The sequence below is a fragment of the Hylobates moloch genome, unplaced genomic scaffold (assembly GCF_009828535.3).
Source record: "Hylobates moloch isolate HMO894 unplaced genomic scaffold, HMol_V3 SCAFFOLD_9, whole genome shotgun sequence".
Taxonomy (NCBI): Eukaryota; Metazoa; Chordata; class Mammalia; order Primates; family Hylobatidae; genus Hylobates; species Hylobates moloch.
In genome coordinates, this window is record NW_026652284.1 from 17,235,968 (window position 1) to 17,251,509 (window position 15,542).

At 52.6% G+C, this 15,542-nt stretch overlaps 1 protein-coding gene across 6 annotated transcripts in view; it reads left to right on the forward strand.

Moving 5' to 3' along the window:
• PAX7 (paired box 7) overlaps positions 1-15,542 on the forward strand; it is a 117,600-nt gene that overhangs the window by 48,854 nt on the left and 53,204 nt on the right. For all 6 annotated transcript variants that reach the window (XM_032760988.1, XM_032760986.2, XM_032760987.2 and 3 more), the window contains exon 5: positions 11,849-12,048. In XM_032760988.1, the coding sequence (XP_032616879.1) occupies positions 11,849-12,048 (200 nt within the window). The remainder of the gene's footprint in view (positions 1-11,848; positions 12,049-15,542) is intronic.

The following is a 15,542-nucleotide window of genomic DNA, read 5'->3' on the forward strand; positions in this document are numbered from 1 at the left end:
GCATTCATTCCTTGCCTTTATGTTTTGTGCCAGGCAAATGTGCTTGCCTCTGAGAGATACAGAAGTAAAATAGATCCACACTACATGGAGGGGCCAATAATAACAATAGCAGCAACAGTAACAGCTAACATGGGTTGGGAGTTTACTGAGTACCTGGAACTGTTCTTGCCTTGCAGTAATTACTTTCATCTTCAAGCATGACAACTCTGTGGGGTTGGTACTATTCTTGTCCTCATTTTACAGATGAAGAAATTGAGGCCCAGAGGGATGAAGTTACTTTCCTAAGTTAGTGGGAGTCTGGGACAGTTGTATCAAGGGTACCTCTGTCTGTGTATTTCTCAAGTTTCTCACCCCTGGAGCTGCATCAGTACCCTAGGGAATAGGCAGAGTGGCAGCTCTTATTCCCAGGGGATGGATAAGCAAATAGAGATTCCAAGAGGACAAGTGACAAGTGACATGCTCAGGGTCACACAGCAGGTTATGGATGAGCCCAGAGTGCCAACTCCCCACCTGCCAGGCTTCCGTTCTGAAGGAGAGGAGAGACTGGGTCTGGGAGTGGTGGCTGGCAGGCTGGCCAGCCCAGGAGCACCCGTCATACACAAGGCTGGGAGCTCAGCCTCCATCCAGTTTTCCTCACGTCCCCTCCTCCTTTCTGCCTCCCACCACTCTCACCATTTAGAAATAACAAGAATGAGGCTCAGGACTTAAACATACCCAGGAGTTATGGCTGGTGGGAGGCAGATTCCGAACTCAAACCCAGGTCCGTCTGACCCCACTGCCTCTACTCTTCTCACCTCTCCCCCAGTGCCAGCCCTTGCTTCCTCCACCATACTCTGTAAGACAGGACCAAGCGGGCAAGCCCTTCAGGAGCAGCATGGTGACCTCTGCTCTGCCCAGCACAATCGTTGCTCTCCCTGCTGCTTAAATAACTTGGGTGAGTAAATGATTGAGATAACCCACGAGAGAAGTGAATGAGAACTAGTGAGTAATTTCAAGATGGACTTAAAGTCACAGGAAGAGTGTAAAAGATTTTGAGCCGGGCACAGTGGCTCACGCCTGTAATCCCAGCACTTTGGGAGGCTGAAGCGGGCAGATCACCCGAGGTCAGGAGTTCAAGTCTAGCCTGACCAACATGGAGAAACCCACTCTCTACTAAAAATACAAAGTTAGCTGGGCATGGTGGTGCATGCCTGTAATCCCAGCTACTTGGGAGGCTGAGGCAGGAGAACCACTTGAACCCAGGAGGCAGAGGTTGCGGTGAGCTGAGATTGCACCATTGCACTCTAGCCTGGGCAACAAGAGCAAAACTCCGTCAAAAAAAAAAAAAAAAGATTTTGAGCTGAGCTCCTCATAGAGTGGGCCTGCCCCTACCCCCCAAGGTGCCCTCTTAAAATGTCCCACCTCGTCCTCCTCACTAATCTATAGCTGCCACCCCTTCTGAAACTCCATATTAGCTGCACAGGGCACCAGCATGTTAAAGAGACCGAGTTAGAAGGGTCCTCATGACATCTTCAGCTTCAACCTCTTGCTTCATCTCCCATATGTGCTTTGTGCTTGGTTCACAGCTTGGTGCAGAAGAAAGAGCTCTGGGTCTGCCACGAGAATACAGGGCTCTGAATTCTGTCCATGCAACTACACAGTACCATTTCCAGCAGTACTACTTCCTTCTTCCTAGAAAGGCTCTTTCCTGGCAGGAATGTATACACAGTGCCCTCTAGTGTCTAACGACAGTACCGTGCTGCTAGCACAGGGCCAGGATCAGAGAATACCCCACTGCAGTTTCCCCTTGCATCTGATTTTGTGGTGCAAATTCATCTACCTAGGGCTTAGAATTTTATTTCATTTCATTTTATTTTATTTATTTTTTGATACGGAGTTTCATTCTTGTTGCCCGGGCTGGAGTGCAATGGCACAATCTCGGCTTACTGCAACCTCTGCCTCCCGGGTTCAAGTGATTGTTCAGCCTCCGCCTCCTGAGTAGCTGGGATTACAGGCATGCACCACCATGTCTGGCTAATTTTGTATTTTTAGTAGAGACGGGGTTTCACCATGTTGGTCAGGCTGGTCTCGAACTCCTGACCTCAGATGATCCACCTGCCTTGGCCTCCCAAAGTGCTGGGATTACAGGTGTGGGCCACTGTGCCCGGCCAGGCTTAGAATTTTAAAATCCGGCCTGGTGGGTTTCGATGGGAGCCCCCTGGAGAAGAAAAAGTTTTGTCAAGTTTTGTGAACAAGGTAAGAGTCCAACTCTGGCTTTCCTAAAGACACTCTCCTCCCTCCCTCCTTTCCTTGAGTTGGGAGAGTGAAATTAAACCTGTGGGCTTCTCTCAGTCACTGGGAGACAGCGTAGGATTTGGAGTCAGGCAGAGCCTATTGGGATCCTCACGTTACCATTGCTTCCCAGCCCCCAGGAGGCCTCTGGGGCAGCCAGAGGACCTGGCCATGGAGCCTAAGGCCTGGGTTCTGGTTAGGGGCCAGTGGGACCCTTCAGATGTCAGCAAGGAGGAGTCTCGCCCTTTGCCAGCTGTTGGGCCCCATGGAGGGGGAGGAGCCATGTTGCCCCCTTTCTAGAATCCCCTTCGAGAAGAAGCAAGAAGTGTTCCCCCCTGGATCAATGCCAGCTCACTCTGTCTTCTTCCCAGTGGAGAATTGGGGATGGGGGGAGCAGCCTGAAGTGGGCAGGACTCCAGCCCTGGAAAACCCCACATTAGAATCCCACCCTGCCACCTTCTGGACAGTGGCCCTGGGCAAGTCCCTGAGACTCTGAGCTTGCCGTCCCCTCCTCTGGGGCCAGCAACTTGGTGGTGTAGCCTTGGTCCAAGGGTTGGAGATAATGGACTCCCCAGATGTGCTGTGGCCTTAAGACATTCTCGGCCCCTCCTGGGCCTGCCTGGGAAGGGGAGAGAGGAGGTGCTGCCGGGCTGTGGGGGCGGGGTGGGCAGGACCTAGGGAGTTGATGGAGATCCCATCTGTCAAGGATGGGTCTCAAGGGGAATGTGCAGAGCCCCCTCCCTGCTCCTGTACCCTCAATAAATCCCCTTCTCCACCTGTCCCTGCACCGCTGCCCAGCTGCCTGGATGGGGCAGGGCACCTGGCTGGGGTCCCTGCTCACCAGGACAGAGGATTACGTGTGTGGGGGAAGTGGGTGGGGATCAGGAAAGTGGTCAGGTACAGCCAGAAACCAGAGCAGGGCCAACTGGTCAGACGGTTGGCTCAGTGGCTCCATCCAGGACCTGACCTCCCCTCCACCCATCTCCTCTGCACCCCCAGAGTAGGGCTGGGCTGATTTCACCTTTGAACTTCCAGATACTGGGACTGAGTGAGTGCACAGACACATTTGAAATGAATCAAGCGTGGATAGTTTTGCTCTGTCTCAGCAATGAGAATGCAGCTATGGATACCTTAGACCCAGAGCACAGAGGAAGGCTTACCTGTCCCCAGCACTGTTGTTTTTCTAAATTTCGTTTTCTTTGAACATTCAGTTGTTAACAACCCAGCACTACTTTATGTGCCGCAAGATACCGAGTCATTTTATCATCCATTCATTCATGCAACAAATATTTGAGTGTCTATTTTGTGCCGAGCATTGGAGATTTGGCAACGAACAAAAGGACAGTCAAGAATGCCCATTGGCCGGGTGCGGTGGCTCATGCCTGTAATCCCAGCACTGTGGGAGGCTGAGGTGGGTGGATCATCTGAGGTCAGGAGTTTGAGACCAGCCTGGCCAAAATGGCAAAACCTTGTCTCTGCTAAAAATACAAAAATTAGTCAGGCGTGGTGGTGGATGCCTATAATCCCAGCTACTCGGGAGGCTAAGGCATGAGAATCACTTGAGCCTGGGAGGCGGAGGTTGCAGTGAGCTGAGATCAAGCCACTGCACTCAAGCATGGGCAACACAGGAAGACTGTCTCAAAAATAATAATAACAATAATGCCCATCCTTGTGGAGTGTTCAGTGGGTGGTTGATGGGTGCTGGGGACAGATGACAAAACAATACATAACACATCTGACTGTGATATGTGCTGAGGGAGGGTCGAGGGTGTCTCTGTTATTATCTGTGTTTTCACATGTGGGGGCCACAGAATCCAGCCAGACTGAGCCCAGAGCCTGTGCTCCTCAGCGCCCATTCTTCGTGCCCTGACCAGCTGCAAACTGCAGGGGTTCACCAGGCCATGAGGAGGGTGGGGCGGGGCATGGGCAGAGGGCACAGCCTGTGCAAAGCCCTGCCATTGCTGGGGGAGAAGGTGGTGGCTGGAGTCCAGGAAGAGATGGCGTGGGCAGATGCCAGGACAGGTTCCAAGCTAACAGGGACTCGGGATCTCCTGTGCTAGGCTGGCTGCATGAGAGGCGTGAAGGGAGAGGAGGAAGGATTAAGAACAGTGCTGGCTGGGTGTGGTGCCCAATGCTGAGATGAGCACCCAAGAGGAGTGTGAGCAGAAGAGGTGGACTGCAGTGGGATGCTTCATCCTTTCCTGGGCCCCCGGGAGGTTTAACTTGGATTCCAAGCTCCTGCCTCTCTGTCTGATCATCCATTGCCCTGTCCTTGTGTGCGGCCTGACTCCCGCAGCCATGCCCGAGCCCCATGCACTGTGCGCTGGTTACAGCTGAGCGGTTCCCTCTCGGAGGGGCAGGGAGGGCTCCTGCCGTGGCTCCAGCTTGCTGGGCCCCCAGCTGAGCTGTAAATGACTTTTCCATTTTCTGAGACCTGTGCCCAGGCCTGTTTGGTATTCAGGGACGCCTGGCCCACACTGGCCAGCTCTCAGCTCTGCCCGAATTACTTGATTAAAACGCATATCAACTATTATGTGATTCGTTTCTCTGCCGCAGCTCCACGCCGGGGCCTATGTTAAACTGTAATAAAAGCTGGGTTGGGAGGCTGCGGGAGAGAGGAGCGCAGAAGTAGGGGTGGGAAGGTTTCCGGAGGGTGTGAGGGAGGCTGAGAGAAGGACCCCAAACCTCGGGGCCACTGCCGGCCTCCACTGATCTGGGATGGGTGATTTAGAAATGGGTCAGCTCCCTCCTGGTCCTCTGTGACCTGGGTAGATCCAGAGATTGTGGCCACCTTATTTCAAGGCTTTTCCTCTGGTAAAAGAGGGAGGAGGGAAAGGTTGGGGATGGAAGAGAAGCCACACTGGTTTTCAGGACCAGAAATGGAATTTTCCATCACCCGGGAACTTGCTATAGCCAAATTGGCCTTCTCCGGGCTGGGAGTCCTGAGTCCTGGGTTTACTTTGCAGCCTCACTGCCCTGAGACTCCACTGAACATCTGTAGAATGGGGATAACACTGCCTGCCTTCCCCTCCCCTTATTGGGAGAGACTGTGTTGGGACAACAAAAGGGCTTGTAAACTGTAGAGCGCTGTGCGCAAGTGCAGGGGGGTGACTGCTGCAGTGTGTCAGAGTTCAAGAGAGACTTTGCCAAGCTCTGCCAAGCTCTATTCATTCAAGAGGCCTTTACTGAGCACATGCTGTGTCCCAGGCATAGTCCCTACCGCACTCAAGGATCTCCCAGCCCAGTGAGACCCACAGACCCATAAACAGTCTAGTTCAGTGTCTCCTGATGAGCTTTGAGAACACCAAGAAGGGGAACTGAAATCACCTTGGATGGGCCCAGGAAGCCTTGCTGGGGGAGGTGGCCCAAGAGCTGGATGGTGCTGGGTGAGCACTCCCAGGAAGAGAGAAAGCGCTCTGAGCAGAGGAAGCTCATGTTCAAAGGCATCAAAGCAAGACCCACCTGGCTCACTCACTCACAGAAGCCATGAGTGGCTGGACAGGGAACTGTATGGGATGGCGCGGTGAGTGGGGACACGTGGGCAGAGCCCATGGTTGTTGAGGCCTTGCTGGCGTGGCTGAGGCTTCCTGGCACACGCTGGCAGTCAGTGATGGCTTCCGGAGGTCAGTAGCTGTGAAAGGAGGCTTTGAAGGGAGAGGCAAAGGCTGGGGGAGAGAGGATGAGAGCTGCCCCCAGCAACCTTCCATCCACCACCATCACCATCACCATCATCATCACCATCACCATCACCATCACGATCATCACCTCAGCCTGGGCCAGACTCTGCCTAGAGCTGAACTTGCTCCTGCCCACCCCAAAGCTTTGACAACGCAAATGGCTCTCAGCACCTCCTGCCCCTCATTCTGTCCCGAGGCTCTGCTGCTTTAACGAGTCACAAGCTGCCTTGATGTTTTACGTCTGTCCTGTGCCCCGGTTCATCTGGCAGTGTTTCCTCCACTGGACTGGAAAATCCCTGGGACAAGGTGATACCTCCTCTCTCCGACTGGGAGCTTCCTAAAGCAGAGGCTGCTTTTCCCCCATGAGACTGGGAGGTCTCTCAGGCAGGAGCCGCAATTCTCCTTTGCTCAGTACGGACTGCTCCACATCCCCAACTAGAGACAGGATCCAGGAACTCAGAGTGAGCGTCTCTCCCTGTATCCTTCTCTTTTGGGGCAATCTCCAGACCAGCACCCCCTGGGACCATCCCATTCCTTAGCTGTTTGAGAGCGCGAGGGCAGGAGCCGAGGCTGGCCATGAGGCTGCTCCCCCACTGCGCACCCCGAATCTGGCTGCCATTTAATGAATGCGTTCCCATGTTCACTCCCCCCACATCCCCCTCCCCGAACCAGCTGCCCAGACTTCACCAAGGTACCAACGTTTGGTACACAGAAGACTCAACCCCAACCAGCAGGGCCTCTGTGGCCAATTCCCCCTAATCCTGTTGATTAACTCTGAGGCTAAAGGGTTTTCAGAGGTGGGGAGGGGGAAGGGCACCCTAAGAAAATGGGGGTGCAGGAAGCTGAAGTGAGGTTGATGTGGTAGCATTGGGGCTCTTTGTGTCTTCTCACACTGCTTTGGCCCTGTACTCCCCACCCTGTTTCCTTTTCTGTTATCACCACCGTCATTGTCCTCATCATCAACAATAGTAATAGCCTTCGTGGGTCCTTGAAGTTGCAAATTACTCCTATCATCTTTATTTTATTTTATTATTATTTTTCATTTTTACTTTTTGAGACAGAGTCTTGCTCTGTTGCCCTGGGTGAAGTGCAGTGGCGTGATCTCAGCTCACTGCAGCCTCCACCTCCCAGATTGAAGTGATTCTCCTGCCTCAGCCTCTCAGGTAGCTGGGATTACAGGTGCGTACCATCATGCCCGGCTAATTTTTGTATTTTTAGTAGAGAAGGGGTTTCACTATGTTGCCCAGGGTGGTCTTGAACTCCTGACCTCAGGTGATCCACCTGCCTCCGCCTCCCAAAGTGCTGGGATTACAGACATGAGCCACCACACCAGGCCCCATCATCTTTATCTCATTCCATTCTCAAAGCCATCCAGGGAGGCATACAAGGATATATTGTTATCTTCATTTTTATAGCTGAGAAAACCAAGGTGCTAAGAAGGAGAGCGACTGTCCAAGACCACACAGCTAGGGAAAGGCAGAGCCCACAAGCCAGGTCTCAGGCTGCTGAGACCAGGATTCCTGATTAGACCAGGGCTGTCCCAGAGGACCCTCAAACTCCCTTCCAATCTGTCCCTTCCCGCCAATCCCTCTCCAGGGCTCACTGGCTGTGTGTCCTCCATCCAAGTGACTGAACATCTCTGAGCCTCAGTATACCTATTTGTAAAAGAGTCAATAGTCCCAGCTTCACAGACCTACGAAGGCTGGCACAGAGGTTTCTAAAATGGGGGTGTCTTCCCCTGAGCTTGGCCAAGGCAGGTGGTGGAAGTTCTTTTTCAGGGGTTGAAGTCACAAACTGCAGTTCTGTTCTCTTGAGATCTCTCTGGATCTTAGTGGGCAGCAAGACAGAGCTCTGCCTTCCCCACTCAGTGTCCAGAGGGTTGTTATGGCAACCTCCAGCATCCAAGAGGGTCATGCCAGATCCTTTCGGACAAGAGAGACCTGTGGGCCCTGCTTGGCCTTCCCTAGTCTGGGCTTCGGTCTGGGCATCCCTTTGGATCCACGGAGTTCCCCCAGATCCCTGCAGAATAAGGAGTGGGAGAGACAAGGAGACAGGAAGGAATTAGACCCAGAACTCCATGGTGAGTCTAGAAAGCTGCAGGTGACTTGCAGGACTGAGGGATCAGCTGAAGCATGGGAGGGCACTGAGGCTGGGGGCTCGGCAGAAGCACTTTGAATTTTATCTCTCAGTGGCATAAAGCAAATGTTGGTCCTTTGCTAACTGCAGCCATGATTTTGGTCACAACTGTATCTTGTCCTATTATTTCCTTAATATTTTACTATATCCAAAAGCACCTTTAAAAACCTAATTCAAGGATACTAATGCTCTTATAAATGGAAATGAGTATCATTTCCTATAAATAGGTGGGAACCATAAAAACCATAAATAGCATAAAAACAAGCAACGTTGTTAAATTCTACCTAGAGACTTGCACACGGGAAGCTGCGAGCGTGGGGCCTGCCCTCTCTTTGTGAAGAAGAGAGAACAACTGTGTTAATGACTGTATCCGACTGTGCTGGCCTCAGTGGTGGCCACCAGCCACGTGTGACTATGTAAATTTGAATTAAAATTAAATCAATGAAAGACAAAGTTCTTCAGTTGCAGTAGGAAAGTTTCAGGTGCTCAGAATCCCATGTAGCTAGTACTGCCACATTGAACACTGCGAATCTAGAACGTTTCTGTCATCGCAGAAACTTCTATTGGATAGCACTGCTCTAGAATTGGATGGAGAGTCAGCCAGATTAGTATTTCCAGGCCAGGCATGGTGGCTCATGCCTGTAATCCCAGCAATTTGGGAGGCCGAGGCAGGCGGATCACCTGAGGTCAGGAGTTCAAGACCAGAGTTCGAGAGCAGCCTGGCCAACATGGCAAAACTCCGTCTCTACGAAAAACACAAAAATTAGCCGGCCATGGTGGCATGTGTGCCTGTAGTCCCAGCTACTCAGGAGGGTGAGGCATGAGAACCATTTGAACCCGGGAGGCGGAGGCTGCAGTGAGCAGAGATGGCGCCACTGCACTCCAGCCTGGGCGACAGAACAAAACTCCATCTCAAAAATATAAAAATAAAAAATAAATAAGAAAGACTAGGATTTCCCCCAGGAAAAGGCTGTGCCTCCTCCATCAGACTGGGGCTTTCTGAGGGTAGGGCCTGTGTCTGTCCTCATCTTTGACCTCACAGCTCTGAGGACAGTCTCTGCCCAGAGACTGCACTCCCTGCACCTCTAGTCCCCATCCCCCTCAGCTGCTCTCTGAGCTCAAGTGTCCTCACTGGAGAACTGAATCTGGTGCCCCATTCCCCATCCACGGGCTGGCCTCCCTGCCTGCCAGACAAATGCCTGCTTCCTTCTTCTGAAGCCCCAAGGGCTGGCTTTCGTTGTCACCGTCAGAACACTGAGGTTATGCAGTGCATTTCAGGAATTGAATCCTTAGCATTAGTTGTATTTGGCTCTGAGCCCCAGACATGGTGGGGAAGGGGCCCCAGGATGGCAGCTGTGCCCACTGTGGTCTCCCCACAGTGACTGGGGGGCTGGGTAACTGGCAGCCCTGGCAGGAAAGGCAAGGGCAGAGCCCTGGCAGGAAAAGCAAGGGCAGGGGTTATATCTGACCCCAGGTCTCTGCCCTTGGGGATGAGGCAGGCCACGATGAAGGCAGGACTCCCTTGCAATCCATTCCTTCGCTGTGTGGCACAGCGTCACAGTCAGAGACCACCTGGCACTGGCCAAAAAAACGCAAGGATAACTTTCCAACGGACAAGATAGCAGGATGGAAGGAAGTGGGCCCAGGGCAGAGAGGAATCGCCAAGACGGAAGACCCTCCAGGCGCATGACCTCCCACACCCCTGGGCTACACCCACCAGCTTCCTGGCTATGAATGTGGCCCCATGATTAAATTACCCAGCATGCCTTTTGACACACCAGGTGTTTGCATGTGCTTTCCCCTCTGCCTGCAGTGCCCTTCCCTTTACCTCCACTTAACATGTAAGGCAGTACTAGTTTCTCTTTGTTTTTGTTGCGGGGAGGAGGGGGTTGCCCCTTGGGGGAGGGGCCTAGGCCTATTCCTGTAATTAACACTTGAAGCGATTGGGAGGAAGGGATCTTTGTATTGGTGGAAGGGGTCAGGGGCGGGGAGCACAGTTTGAGTGAACCTCACATTACCTTTCTGGGACTCAGCTTCTCCCATCTCTGATGTGAGCACAAGGTCTCCCAGGCTCTTCTAGCTTGACCCAGGCTGAGTGCTCCAAGCCCAGGGCTCAGGTCCTACCTTGCCCACTGCATACCTAGCCTCTTCGGGTGCATAGCAGGTACTCAATAAATGCTTTGGGGGAGGGAGTGAATGAGTCAGTGACAAAAAATAAAAGTGCTTCCAGGAATACCAGAGATGGAGAAGGAGAGGAAGGGGGAGAAAGAAATGAAGGCAAAAGAGAAAAAGGAGGAAGAGGAGTAGGGAGGAAGGAAGGTAGCCTCTGAGTGTCTGCTCTCTTTTCCATCTTCCTTTCTGCTTCCTCTTCTCTATGCTTCCCACAGCTCCCCAGGGGCTGCTGAGGGGCAGCTTCAGAGCCCTGGCTGGGAGATGCCCTGCTAGCATCCCCTCTGCTGGGTCAGAGGTGGGCAGGAGCCACAGGATTGATGGGGACAGTGAGCTGATTCCTGGGTGTCTCAGTCCCAACAGCTAAGGTGGCTGAGCAGGGGCTTCCTGCAGCCTCCCTAGCTTGGGCCCAGGGCTGAAGCAGATTCCTGGCCTGATAACCCCAACCAGGCCTGGGAAGTGAGCTGGCTCCAACCTTCTGGGATCTCCAGGCCCAGGCCCAAGAAGCAAAAGGCCTTCACCCACTCCCAGTCTCCATGGTGGAAATTAGTGGGGATGATGGGGTAGGGTCCATGGCCTTGACCAAGGTCATTCAGGTGAGGTCTCCTCTAGCCTGGGGGAATCACTCAGAGACCCTGGGACATCCCGGAGAGAGCTTGTCAGTGGAAGTCACCTAATCCAAACTCTTCATGTCACAAATGGGGAAAGTGAGGCCTGAGGAGGGGAGATGGCCATCCCAGGGTCACCAGCATTTAGGAGCAGAGCCAGGCCTGGAATCTAAGCTTCCTGATGGGCAGCTCTGGACACATGCACTTTTTCTTTTGTCGAGATAGGGTCTTGCTCTGTTGTCCAGGCTGAAGTGTGATGGTGTGATTGGCTTACTATAACCTGGAACTCCTAGGCTCAAGCAATTCTCCTACCTCAGCCTCTTGAGTATCTGGGACTACAGGCATGCACTTCCACACCCAGCTAATTTTCTTCTTTTTTCTGGAGGTGGGGTCTTGCTATGTTGTCCAGGCTGGTCTTGAACTCCTGGGCTCAAGCAATCCTCCCCCCTCAGCCTCCCAAAATGCTGGGATTACAGGCATGACCCACCACACCTGGATGCCTTTTTCTTAAAGTCGGGATTATTGAGGTATAGTTAATATACAGTAAAATTCTGCTCTTTTAACTGAGAATATAGCTCTATGGATTTTGTCAAATGTATCTCGCCCTGAAACCATCCCTTGAGTCTTATGTCATGGACATCCTTGTATGTCAGTGGAAATAAACAAAATGGCCAGCCAGAAGGAACTGTTTTTTTGTTGTTGTTGTTTTTTGTTTGTTTGTTTGTTTTTCCCTAAATGGAAAGATTTTACAAGAAAGTATTTAAGCAATACTCTGGGGTTGGGCATGGAGGTTGCTTCCCATCCTTCACATTGACAAACAATGCTAGGGTGAACATCCTTCTATCTTGTACTTGGGCGGAGTCTGATCCTTAGTGCAGTGATGGGTCCTAGGTGGGCACTAGTGTGCCTTGTGCTCTCCTCCCAGACCCCAGCACCCTTCCATCTCTCTAAGCCCCTGCCCTCTCCCTCCCTCTCCTCCGGCTATAGGGAACAGGCTGGACGAGGGCTCGGATGTGGAGTCGGAACCTGACCTCCCACTGAAGCGCAAGCAGCGCCGCAGTCGGACCACATTCACGGCCGAGCAGCTGGAGGAGCTGGAGAAGGCCTTTGAGAGGACCCACTACCCGGACATCTACACCCGCGAGGAGCTGGCGCAGAGGACCAAGCTGACAGAGGCGCGTGTGCAGGTGAGGAGGCACCTGCGGTGTTGGTGCTGCAGGTATACTCCCTCTGGAGTATTCAGAAGTTTGGGACGGCCAAGGTCAGTGGGTTTAATGGGACCCCTCGGGGGGTTTACGACAGGTTCAGGGGGTTGTGTAGGCAAATAATGCCACCAGCATTTGATGCAGAGTTAGTAGGCAGCAAATGTTGGTTGACTGAGAGCTGGACAGTCCAAGGAGGAGGGAAGAATGGAGGGAGAGATAGAGGGAATGGGGGAAGAAAAGGAAGAAGGAGGAAGGGAAAGAAGGATGAAAGAAGGGAGGGAGGCCAGGTATAGTGGCTCACACCTGTAATCCTAGCACTTTGGGAGGCCGAGGTGGGTGGATCACTTGAGGTCAGGAGTTCAAGACCTGCCCGGCCAACATGGCGAAACCCCATCTCTACTAAAAACACAAAAATTAGCCAGGCGTGGTGACACACACCTGTAATCCCAGCTACTCGGGAGGCTGAGGCAGGAGAGCCACTTGAACCTGGGAGGTGGAGGTTGCAGTGAGCCAAGATCACGCCACTGCACTCCAGCCTGGGCAACAGAGTGAGACTCCATCTCACAAAAAGAAAGAAAGAAGGGACGGAGGGAGGGCATTAGTTCAGCCAGAAGAGAGGGTTCGGGGAGTATAAAAATCTCCAAATCTCTGATGAGTAGAGGAAGTGATCAGGAGGAAGACTTCCAAACAAGCCTAGCTTCCTCAGATGGATGATGAGTGTCCCGTTACCGGAGCATGGAAGTAGGTCGGGCAGGCCAGTTCCTGGCAGGTTAGATGCATCAGGGCAGGGTGGGCAGCCCCCGAAGACCCTGAACATCCCCTCCACGGCCTCAGTGTGTGGGAAGGAAGAGGGGATAAGAACAAGAGCCTCGTGAGCGCTTGAGGACTGCCCCGCCTGCCCTCTGTCGGTGGGTTGAGGGGCAAAGGCCTGCTGCAGGGGGCCTGGGGACATTGCCTTACCTCCCCAGGCCAAACTCTCGGATTCCAGGAGGCCTACAGTTGTTCTTCAAGTGCAGGAGCCTCTCTGGGGGCCTGGCTGGAGGGCCTGAGGCTGGAGGGTTGGGGATGGAGGAGGAAGAGCTGGGACAAGTCATGATGAACAGCTCTTGTGGGAATCCATTCCCAGGCTGTCTCCTCCATGGATGGGGAGGCATAGAGAGAGGGGAAAGATCCCCATTACCAGAATCTAAGCAGTGCTCAGGGAGTCAGAGTGGCCTGCAGAGGGGCCACCCCAAACTGCTGACAGTGGGCACTTCCATCCAAGAGGAGCCAGCCTTCGCCCGGCACCCACTTGGTGCCAGTGGCATTGCTGGGGCTGCTTCTCAAACATGACCTAGTGGAAGCTCAGACCACCTTGTCGGGTCAGCATGGTCACCCCCTGCAAGCCACGGGTGCAGAAACTGGAAGTTCAGAGAAGCAACATGCCCAGGGACACAAGCTGGATGGGGGCTGAGCCAGGCCCAGCTGCTGGCAAAACCCACGTCCTTTCCATCCAGGGAAATGAACAAGCTGAGTCACAAGCTGAAATTTGAAAGCCACTGGGACAATCCTAGAAGCAAGGGACGTTTCAGCACTCCAGGACCCAGCGGACACCCCTCCGTCTCCTGTCCCCACTCCCAGATTAGGGGCCCTTCGCTTCCTTTGAGGGAGACCCCAAGGGGAAAGAGGCGGGAGGCAGCAGCCAGCTCATCTCATTCCCTCCCCTCCTAACCGAGGTGATATCCGAGCTGGCTCCAGGCCTCCCTCTCGCTCTGATCCTCCTGCAGCTGTTCTCCTGGGCACATTCCTGGGCGCTTTCTCGTTCCCACGTCTGGCAGCCACGGCGGCTTCCCACCACCTTGAAGCCTGACTGCTCCTTGTAAAATTTCCTGGCTGTCAGAGCAGTGCTTTTATTGACCCAGGGGACTCAGAAACAGGTGTCACTCAAGGTCCACGGAGGGAGGGGGTCTGGGAATGGAGAGGCAGCCAGAGCCCAGGCAAAGCCATCCTGAGGGGGCGGGGCCCGCCTCCTGCGTCTTATTGACTTCCTGTCATACTCTGGGCTTCCCCAGTGCATGGAGCTCCCTCTAGGGCAGGGCAAGGACTCCGCATTAGACCAGAATCTCTCCCAGGGCAGGGCTGGATCTCCCCACTTAGCCTCAGAGCTTTCTCAGAGAAAAGAGAACAAAAAATGTTTGAGTTTTTAAAGAATAAATGGCCTGGTGTGGTGGCTCACTCCTGTAATCCCAGCCCTTTGGGAGGCCAAGGCGGATGGATCACCTGAGGTCAGGAGTTTGAGACCAGCCTGAGCAACATGGAGAAACCCCGTCTCTACTAAAAATACAAAATTAGCTGGGCATGGTGGCGCATGCTTGTAATCCCAGCTACTCGGGAGACTGAGGCAGGAGAATTGCTTGAACCCGGTAGGTGGAGGTTGCAGTGAGCCGAGATCGTGCCATTGCACTCCAGCCTGGGCAGCAAGAGCAAAACTCTGTCTCAAAAATAAATAAATAAATAAATAAATAAAATAAAATAAAATAAAATAAAATAAAATAAAATAAAATAAATCAAGAATATTTAGCCTGGAGAAGTGGAGACTTGAAAGACACAGCTGCTTTGAGCATCCCCCAGAGCATGAGCCAGGGCCAGGGTCAAGAGGGAGCATCTGAAGTCCAACAGGAAGGTCTACAGGAAAGAGCTCAGGACTGAGAGCTCAGGGTTCCTGCCTTTGGTCAGCTGTGTCACCTTCAACAGGTCAATTTCCTTTCCCGAGACTTCGTTTCCTATCTGCTAATAAGGGGATGGAACTCAGCAATCACTAAGACCCTTACATTTCTATCATCCTTATTTATTGACAATCGGGGATGCTTTGTGAGGTGATAAGATTCCCATTACCAGAAGCGTTCAAAAAAAAGCACAATGTCCAGTCAATTAGGGACCCTGAGGTCTTTGAGTTATGACCTCAAAGTCCCCGGAGTACTGCTTAGATTGTATGGCTTCATACATTTTAGGTCTTCGTCTTTAATTCTAAAGGTCTGTGGTTCTGGAATTTTGCAATCGTATAATATCTCATCTCAGTGGACCCGGGAGATGGGTGGGTTAGTGGATTGGTTCAGGGTGGGCTTGGAGCCAAATACCTAGTTGTGGATTCCAGCTCCATCTCTTACTCTCTCCACCCTCCACCCATCTCTCACCAGCAAGATGATGATAATAATGTCTACCTTGCTCCGAGGATTAAATGATTACATGTAAAAAAAAAAAAAAAAAAGAGGAAGTACCTGCACACAGAAGTGCCATAAATGGGGGTTGTTCTTACTAAAACTCTGCCTGTTCTTGGCAGCTCCAATTCCAGCCACCTTTGCAGCTCCAGGTACATTCACCCAGCAGTCATTTATGGAGTACTTGCTGTGTGCCAGGCGCTGTTCTAGGCATTGGGGATTCACTGGGCAAAAAGCTCTGCTGTCTTGAAGCTGGCATTCTCATAAACACGTGCGCAA